The sequence below is a fragment of the Rutidosis leptorrhynchoides genome, chromosome 10 (genome assembly GCF_046630445.1).
Source record: "Rutidosis leptorrhynchoides isolate AG116_Rl617_1_P2 chromosome 10, CSIRO_AGI_Rlap_v1, whole genome shotgun sequence".
NCBI lineage: Eukaryota > Viridiplantae > Streptophyta > Magnoliopsida > Asterales > Asteraceae > Rutidosis > Rutidosis leptorrhynchoides.
Window position 1 is genome coordinate 125,108,266 of NC_092342.1, and position 10,568 is coordinate 125,118,833.

Here is a 10,568-nt window from a genome sequence, read left to right on the forward strand (position 1 = left end):
CAGTAAAAAGTTTGATGATAAAAAATAGTGTGTTGGCAAAACTCAGAAAAAGAGAAGGTTTGGAACTGGAAAACGGATTGAGCAAAGTATGAAGGAGGCTGTGGACAAATCACAAAGACTAACCCTGCCTTCAAAGAATCCAAATGATTCAGTACTTGCTGAAGTCATTAACGAATACCTTGCTCCTGACTCTAAACCCTTGCGGACAATATCCTTCATCATCCTCTGATATTAGACATTCTAAGATATCATCGTATCTTTCATTATAAATATCATCCATACTTCTGAAGATATTTTTATAATTATTCTTATCTGAAATCATTTACCTCTTCGCGCTATCTGTATTATATCATAAAAGAAACTATTTTAGTTTCTAAATTCTGAAACATTCGAGTTTAAAATAGGAATATTCTTGAAGAAGTGTTGGGAGCTGAAGCATGAGTTAGTATAATATAATGACACTTGATCAACGTGATTATATTACAGTAATTCATGCTGAGTTTCTAAATGAAACATGATGATTCACAGATCATAACGTCATCATGTGCTATGTTACACGACTCTTGTATTCTCTTTGATCTCTAAATATCAAGAAAATATTTCTTGATGATTCGGCCTTTTCCGAGGTATTCTGGTAATTTGACAAGTCAAGATCGTGTCATTACAATTTCCTTCCTAGAACATTAACAATGTTCATTCCGAAATTTATATCTGCGAATTCTGGACCATTACAAGCGGTGCTTAATCGCAAGAAGAAGAAACGGAAGGACAAAGCTCCGAACTAGAAATGGGAGTATAAATCATAGCAAATAGAAGAGAGCATTAACTGTGGATGACAATGATTATAGAAGAAGCAAGGACTTTGAAATATAAGTGAAGTTATAAAACCCAACAACAACCCAGAAATCACAAACCGTATATATCAATGCATATAGCAATATAAAGACACAGACGAACTAAAAACACTATAAAACCAAGAGTATAGTAGAAGTAAATAGATTCTTCCGGCGGCAGATGAAAAAGAAGAACGACAGATATGAAAGTGAGGAGTATATCAAGAATCAGCAATGGATGGAGAATATTGACAAATACTTTAAAATATGAGTTGAGGGAGAAAGAATAGAAGGTGTAAGGAAACGAAGATGGTGGATTTATAGTGAAGTACCAGACAGAACAATCAGGACAGATCATCGCATTTAACCAAAGAGGATTCTAATTTCCTTAATTATCGAAGAACCCAAATCTTATGACGAAGATTTCCTCTAAATTTGAAAATCAACCGTGACTACGTCACTGGTTAAAACGAATCTGCATTTATTCATTTCACTCTTTTGTGATAGCTTCACTTATACTCTTCGCGTAATCAAATTGTTTTATCTATATTACTCAATGATTATAAAACTCTATTTATCAACTCATATTCGTCATGAAAACATTTTTATTGTTAGTCATGACGACCTCTATCAAATTTCGGGGACGAAATTTCTTTAACGGGTAGGTACTGTGACGACCCGGAAATTTCCGACCAAATTTAAACTTTAATCTTTATATTATTCCGACACGATAAGCAAAGTTTGTTAAGTTAAATCTCAAGAATTTTAAACTGTGTTCATACATTCATTATAACCTCGACCAAATTCTGACGATTCACGAACCGTTATATATAAATAGATATGTATATGTATATATATATTATAACTTGAGAATATTAATAAAGTATTAAATGTATAATACTTTACACAAACGTATTTGTTTCAATATGATTTTCGATGAAAAAAAAAATATTAAATGATTGAATTATCAGAAACATTGAATTATGATTACAAGTCTCTGTTGAGAGGTCCACTATAATTTGAGAAAATCTATTCCTCTTAACGATATTCAGAATAATTTGTAAAACTATTTATAAATAAAAATAAAAAGTGTCATTTACGAAAGTTAGACAAAAGTTAGTGGAGAATTGGTTTCCATAATATTCTATTAATCTATTTTCAAACGTACAAAGACGTTTTCAGTTTAAAAAGAACTTTATTATTAAAACGTATATAACTTGTATAAATATCTAGAATCACTTTTGACAACTCATTACTTAACCAGTATAATAAATATAACGATATTTATATTTTATTTCATTAAATATATATAACGATTTAAATTAATATTATATATATTTATACGCGTATTATACATACATAGTTTTTTATACTTTTACTATACTTTAACTTTACCTTTACTTTACTTTTACTTTACTTTAACTTTAATAATTCATACTTTAATAATTCACTTTAATAATTTATACTTTAATAATTCATACTTTAATAATTTACTTTAATAATTCATACTTTAATAATTCACTTTAATAATTCATACTTTAATAATTCACTTTAATAATTCATACTTTAATAATTCACTTTAATAATTCATACTTTAATAATTCACTTTAATAATTCATACTTTAATAATTCACTTTAATAATTCAAAAATCTGTTATAAATAGAATTCAATAGGTTTCATTATTTCATAGAAACTTGAAAATATATTTCTCTAAACTCTCTCAATCGAATTACATATATATATTTTCTTTGTATTATTTCAAGATATTATTAGTATACATAAAATATTACGACGGAGTGCTGTCCGAGTGATTTCAAAATAGTTTTTTTGAATGAGTCGAAGCTAAGGAAATTATGGGTTATAGCTATGGAGGTGATGGGTATGGTTCATGGGTATGCTCGTGAGGTCAATCTAGTGTTTATCATCTCCGTTGCGTCTACGTACTTTCCTGCAATATTGAATCTCAATATTGATACGTGAGCACTCATAACTTCACTTTTATATATCAATAGTGTATCCCTGACTAGTGCTCGAGTATATAGGATTATGCATGCTTGTACATTCGATATTATCCTTAGATAGGTTTGTTGAATCCTGAATTAGATACATATGCTACTGAGATAGGGTATATGATATGCATATCATTGGAAAGCTAGCGAAAAATTAAGAACTTTTCATTTAGATATCGAATGGTTTCGATGAACGAATTAGAAGTTATAGTCAACTGAATTTTAGTATTATTGTTAAAATGATTATTATTACTATCGTCGTTATTATTTTAATAGAAATATCATTGTTATTATAAAATATCATTATTACTATTATATTAGTATTATCATTTTATCATAATACCATTTTTAGTAAATATAAATATTGTTATTTTTTTATAGAATAATAATAATTATTATTACAAAATAATACAACTTTTACTTATTATTATTATGATCAATATTATTTTATCAAATAAATAGGGGATATAAAGATATTTTTCACCACGCGTAATATAATTACATTAATAATACTTACCACTATAGTTTTACGATATTAAGTGAACTTTATAAATTTTACTACTTAAGATATATAAAAGTATATTCTATCATATATAAACGTTAATATAAATTTTTATTAATAAATGACTTTTATTATTATAAAATCTAATAAATATATTTAAATATATAAAACGACTATAGTTAAGTTATATAATAAACACGTATAAATTTTAGAAGTCATTTTGGGTCAAGTTGACTTTTGTTGACTTTTGCATTTTAGTCTCGAGCATTAGGATTGTGGTACACTATGACTTGACCAAAAATTGTTAGACAAATATTGACTAACATATAAATATATATAATTAATATAGGTTCGTGAATCCAAGGCCAACCTTGCACTTATTAAATGACGTTATATGTATTTTTACTACGAAATACAGTATGGTGAGTTTCATTACTCCCTTTTTATATATATTTTTGGGCTGAGAATACATGCGCTGTTTTATAAATGTTTTACGAAATAGGCACAAGTACTAAAACTAATTCTATGTGGGTTTAAACCAGAAATATACCCTTAGCTTGGTAACATTAAACTACTTGTCTATGTACGGTAGGCGCGAATCCTAAAGATAGATCTATTGGGCCTGACAAACCCCATCCTGACTATGGGATGCTTTAGTACTTCGAGGTTATTTTAAACACACCTGATCTGGTGTACTTCAGAGGGTAAAACATGAACGTTAAGGCTTGTTACCGGGTGCCTACAACTTATAGAATACTTTTATACACTCGCGAGTGTACGGATATTTATAGAAACTGAAATCTTGTGGTCTATTACTATTACAGAAATGATTGATTATGGTAAACTAACGAACTCACGAACCTTTTGGTTGACACTTTAAAGCATGTTTATTCTCAGGTATTAAAGAAATTTTCCGCTGTGCATTAGCTCATTTTAAGGATATTACTTGGAGTCATTCATGACATAATTTGAAAGACGTTGCATTCGAGTCGTTGAGTTCATCAAGATTAATATTAAGTCAATTATAGTTGGATGTAATATGAAATGGTATGCATGCCGTCAATTTTTTATGTAAAGAAAGTTTGTCTTTTAAAAACGAATGCAATGTTTGTAAAACGTATCATATAGAGGTCAAATACCTCGCGATGTAATCAACTATTGTGAATCGTTTATAATGTATATGAACGGATCCTTTCAAATGATATTATGAACATCATCACTACCTCAAATATAGTAGGTAAACCTACTGAAAATGACAACAAATGATCTAGAGCTTCAAAGGATCTTGGATGGCTTGAAAGTTCTTGAAGTAGAATCATGACACAAAAACAAGTTCAAGTGAGATTACTACTCGAATTAAGATCGTTATAGTTATAGAAATTGAATCAAAGCTTACTGTAAATAACAAAAATTTCTTGAGGTTGGATGATCACTTGAAATGGATTTGCAAGATTGGAAGTAAGCTAGTAAACTTGAAAGTGTTCTTGATGTGTTCTTGATGTGTTGTTTTGTAAGTTGATTTATTTTAGATTTATGAGTTAGATTGATGTAGATTTTGATGAAGATGATGAAGAACACTTAGAACACCAAGAGAAAACTTGAGAGATATGTGTTTGATGCATGAAAGTTAGAATCAAAATGTGTTTATGGTTGGTGAAAGTGGACGTGAATATGGAGTCAAGATATAGGCTCCATTAGTTTGATTTTTAGTGTAATCAATCATGCTAGTTGCCAAATGATGGTTCCCACATGTTTAATGACTCATTAGGGCTGCTAAAGAGCTGATCATTGAGTGTATATACCAATAGTATGTACATCTAGAAGCTGTGTATTGTACGAGTACGAATACGAGTGCATACGAGTAGAATTGTTGATGAAAATGAATGAGAATGTAATTGTAAGTGTTTTTGTTAAGTAGAAGTACCTTGATATTTGTCTTGAAGACTTTCAAAAGTTTATTAATACATCTTAATATACTATATGTATATACATTTTAACTGAGTCGTTAAGTCATCGTTAGTCGTTATATGTAAGTGTTGTTTTTAAACCTTTAAGTTAACGATCTTGTTAAATGTAATTAATCCATTGTTATTATACTTTAATGAGATGTTAAATTGTTATGTTAACTTGATAACATGGTGTATGAATATATCTTAATATCATATATATATATATATATATATATATATATATATATATATATATATATATATATATATATATATATATATATATATATATATATATATATATATATATATAGGGGCACGATCTATGGATAAGCTTAAAAGGAGTACAAACGGGATAAGCAAAATAAAATTTTTTTTTTTAATTTTTTTTACATTCATAAATCTGCATTAAAATGCACCTCTAATCAATTTTTTTCATAAAAAAAAAAACGTTCAAAATCTTTCAAAAATCGATGATGAATGGTAAAATTAACCATTCATCGGGATAATTTATCATTCATCTTGTTTACGATGAATGATAAAATTAATCAATGCTAAAAAAACCAGATGAATGGTTAAATTAACCATTCATCTGTTTTTTTATCATTCATCATAAATAGATGAATAGTTAAATTAACCATTTATCTGCTTTTTTTTAGCATTGATTAATTTTATCATTCATCGCGAATAAAAATGAATGATAATTAACCAGATGAATGGTTAATTTTACCATTCATCATCAATTTTTACCATTCATCATCGATGTTTACCATTCATCATCGATTTTCGAACGATTTTGTTAAAAAACTTTTTAAAAATTTTTCGTTTTCTTCTATTTGCATATTAAAGGATCGTTTTTTTAAAAAAAAAAAATTAAAATTTTACTTATCCAGTTTGTGCCCCATTTAGTGCTTATCCATGGATTGGTCCACTATATATATATATATATATATATATATATATATATATATATATATATATATATATATATATATATATATATATATATATGTATGTATATATGTTAAAATACTATTACAACAATAATCGTTACATATATATATTGTTTCGAAATCCTTAAGTTAGTAGTCTCATCTTACCCGTGTAGTTCATTGTTAATACACTTAGTGATATAATTAATTATCATTTTATCATGTTAAACATAGTGTGTTCATATCTTAACACAATACATATGTATTTATTTTAATTAAAACGTTGTTATAACGATAATCGTTATATATATCGTTTCGGGATTCTTTAATTTAGTAGTTTCATTTTATACATATAACTCTTTGTTAATATACCTTGTGAGATACTTACTTATCATAATATATATATATTCATATATATATCGTCATGTCGTTTTTACAAGTTTTAACGTTCGTGAATCGCCGAACAACTAGGTGGTCAACTGTCTACATGAAACTCATTTCAATTAATCAAGTCTTAACAAGTTTGATTGCTTAACATGTTGGAAACATTAATCACGTAAATATAGATATCTTATAATATAATCATGGAAAAGTTCGGGTCACTACACAATGCATACACACTTCCACTATTGACCCACACATTAACATTGTAATATTTTATGAACACAGAATATAACACTCACACAGTCACACAAGCACCTGTTTACTTCATAATTTGTTTACTGTCTTTCTATCGAATGTGAACAAATTATAGTTAAATATTTATGTTATATATTTTTTTCATAACATAGACCATATTACATAATACTTGATACCCATTTTTATTCATTTTATATTTCGGTATTCAAATCGGGAGTACCGGTACCGAACCGATACCGAACCGTTTAATAGCGAAACCAAATTTTGTGTACATTAGGAACCGATACCGATACCGAACATCATCGGTACGGTATTTTGGTACCGGTACCGGTACGGTATCGGTACGGTTTCGGTATTTCGGTGTTTTTGCTCATCCCTACCAAGAAACCATAATGTTATGAAACACGAAATGATGTAGAATTGATTCATGGAATTTCCAGTCCACGGTATCGTATGCTTTCTGTATATCCACTTTAAACGCACATCTCGGGGTACCACGAGCTAGATGGTAGTTTTTCATCAACTCTTGAGTCAATAATATATTATCCGAAATCCGACGGCCTGGAATAAAAGCCGATTGATTATCACTAACAATGAGGTTCAACCCAACTCTGATACGGTTAGTAATAATCTTGCTAATATTCTTATAAATAACATTGTAACAAGAAATAGGCCAAAAATCAGTAACCTTTGATGGAGATTGAATCTTCAGAAGTAAAGCAATAATCGTGTGATTAATCTCCTTCAGAAACTGACCGTTCGCAAAAAATTCTTTCACTGCTTCGGTTATATCATTACCAACAACATCTCATGCCTGTTTAAAGAAAGCAGCCGAATAACCATCAAGACCCGGTGATTTACCATCACCAACATTGAACACCGCATCACGCACCTCACTAGTACTAGCAGGCCGTACCATTGCTAGAGAAATCTCAGGAGGAAGTTTTTTGTTGAAGAGGCTTTCTGGATCAGCGATACTAGCACAGGTATTAGCCTGCCCCAAAAAATGCATGTAGTGATCTACAAAAACACATGGCACATCCCCTCCTTCATGTAACAGGCCATGAGAATATACCACACTATGGATTTTACTTCTATGAATTTTTCCTTGGACGACTTATGGAAGTAAACCGAATTGCTATCACCCACGCGTAACCATTCGATATTAGCTTTTTGTTTTAAAAACCTGTCCTCATCCAAAACCGCTTCATTAAACAATTTCAACATTTCACTTTCCTGTGAACGAATCTCATGCGAATTTAAATATTTATCCAGCTAAATTTGAATGTCATCAAGCTCTTTACATGTTTTACGAACACGCTCGTGTAAATTACCTTTTGACCACATGAGTTTTCTCATCGGTTTTTTCAAATTACGAAGCTTCTTTACAATTCTGTACATCTTATGGCCATCAATATTATCATTTCAGCCAATATTCACGATTTCCTTGAAGTCCTCATGATAAGCAACATGGTTGCTAAAACGAAAAGGTTTCGGTTTAGAGTTGTCGATTTTAGGAATTCGAAGAATAGCAGGGCAATGATCAGAATTTCGATAAGGTTGAAATATTGCAAACGCATTAGCATAATCCTGCACAAACGAATCATTAGCCATAATACGGTCAATCTTTTTAAGAATACCGGTTGTCATATTCGGACGTTGATTCCATGTATATTGCATTCCGGTGTGGTTAACGTCCATCATTTTCAGCTGGTCAACACACTCTTTAAACTCCCGCATCAGAAGAGTTAACCTAGAAGTACCCGATGTAGATTCTTCTATCTTTAAAGAGACATTAAAGTCCCCCATCATTACCCTAGGATAATCACCAACATCCCTTATGAATCAATAATTCCTGCCATAACACTCTGCGTTGCACATATTTGTTAGCTGCATTAACAAACAAGACAAACATCTGCGTATCATCTTGTATAAACCGAATTTGGTAGTGGATCGCTTGGTCCGATACCGCTAAGACCATGAGATTAACTACATTAGGGTTCCATCCTATTATAATTCTAGTACCACGAACACAAACTGCATTGTTTGATGTCCATTCCCAACGAGGAAAAACAGTAAGTTTATTAATCGCAACATGTGACTCTAGTATAGCACAAATCGAAATTTTATTACTAGAGACTACCTCTTGAACCTCACTTTGTTTAGGGGTGCGGTTCATGCCCCTTATATTCCAAGCGGCGAGACTAATCATGGACACTTTTTAATTCGGGAGTGCTTGCCCCCTCAGTTTTTTCAGCCATAAACTGTGAAGTTTCGTTGTTATCTATCTCCATATCACTTTCCTCATCAATCAACCCTTTATCCACATTTGGGATTTGCTGCTCATTATCAGATAATGAGGCATAAGTATTTCTCAAATGAACTTTTGAAGTTCCAGCATGACCACTTGGCCCAACATCCTTTGACCCATTAGTACTCGGCCCAACTATAACGACCCGACTTTTTCGACTTGCTTTTGTGCCTTGTGTTTTAGCGAAACTGCGTATTTGTGCATACTGTGCTACTTTATACTCTGGAACCTTTATATACATGGTTTACTTTCATTTATGTATTAAAACATGCCTTAGAGTACGTAGGATACTTAACTTGTTCACTGGATGCTTTATGACCGTTAGTGTCACTTAATGTTTCGAATAAACCGCAAACTGCGCACACGTTTAACTTTTGTCGTAATCGGAATATTACGACTACGAAATATTAATTATTATTTCATAATAATAATTACTTGGGTTTATGGATGCTTAATTACGCGTAGTAATTTAATTATGCTTACTAGTTAGTCTTGTTGGACTTTCTACCTTGTTAGACTTAAGCCCACCCTACTCTAGCTAGTAGCCCATTTATTTAGCCCACTTATTAATTACTAGTGACTCATTAATAAGTAAGATAAATGCCCATTTATTAGAGGGAACATTGTGACGACCCAGAAATTTCCGACCAAATTTAAACCTAACCTTTATATGTTTCCGACACGATAAGCAGAATTTGTAATGTTGAATCTCAAAAAGTTTGGAACTACATTCATGTAATCAATTACCCTTTGACCGTGTTCGACGATTCACGAACAATTATGTGTATATAGATATGTATATATAATATATAATATTAACTTAAAACATTAACAAAGTATTAGATATATGATACTTTACATGAACGTATTTGTTTCGATATATTTATCGACAGAATTAAGAGATAATATCAAATGATTGAATTATCAGATACATTATGATATGATTACGGGCCAATGTTATGAGGTCCACTGTGATTTAAGAAATCTATTCTTTTTGACAATATTCGGAAAATGGTAAAGTGATCTATAAGTAAGAACGTGGAGTGTAAATAACTTAGATGTTGGATATCGACAAGTTAAGTAACTCGACATTTTTCATTAAGATGATTTCATACGTTTATTAAACCTTTGGACTTTATCCCATGCTTCACCAACAGACTGTAATTTAAAAACTTGAAACCTATTATGAATATATATAATTCTACTTTTCTAAAATGTTTTATGATATAACGATTTAAATTAATATTAAATATATTTATACGCGTATTATACGTACATAGTTTTATACTTTTACTATACTTTAACTTTATCTTTACTTTACTTGTACTTTACTTTTACTTTACTTTAACTTTAATAATTCACTTTAATAATTCATACTTTAACAATTCGCTT

The 10,568-nt window shown here is 30.2% G+C and overlaps 1 protein-coding gene across 1 annotated transcript; it reads right to left on the bottom strand.

The window, feature by feature from the left end:
• Positions 1 to 7,164: 7,164 nt before the first annotated feature.
• Positions 7,165 to 8,674, bottom strand: LOC139870601 (uncharacterized). The gene is made up of 5 exons (XM_071858383.1): positions 8,306 to 8,674; positions 7,958 to 8,101; positions 7,680 to 7,859; positions 7,349 to 7,571; positions 7,165 to 7,241 (listed from the first exon to the last, which is right to left on the bottom strand). The coding sequence occupies exons 1-5, from the start codon at positions 8,672 to 8,674 to the stop codon at positions 7,165 to 7,167; spliced, it is 993 nt and encodes a 330-aa protein (XP_071714484.1).
• Between the last annotated feature and the right edge of the window lie 1,894 nt (positions 8,675 to 10,568).

Excerpts from the sequence above, each read along its gene's own strand:
- LOC139870601 (XM_071858383.1), bottom strand. The coding sequence starts at position 8,674 with ATGGGGGACTTTAATGTCTCTTTAAAGATAGAAGAATCTACATCGGGT. Across the intron at positions 7,860-7,957 it reads CCAAGGAAAAATTCATAGAA|GCTAATACCTGTGCTAGTAT; the intron begins GTAAAATCCATA and ends TTTTTGGGGCAG. Across the intron at positions 7,242-7,348 it reads AGCTCGTGGTACCCCGAGAT|GGATGAGCAAAAACACCGAA; the intron begins GTGCGTTTAAAG and ends GTTTCTTGGTAG.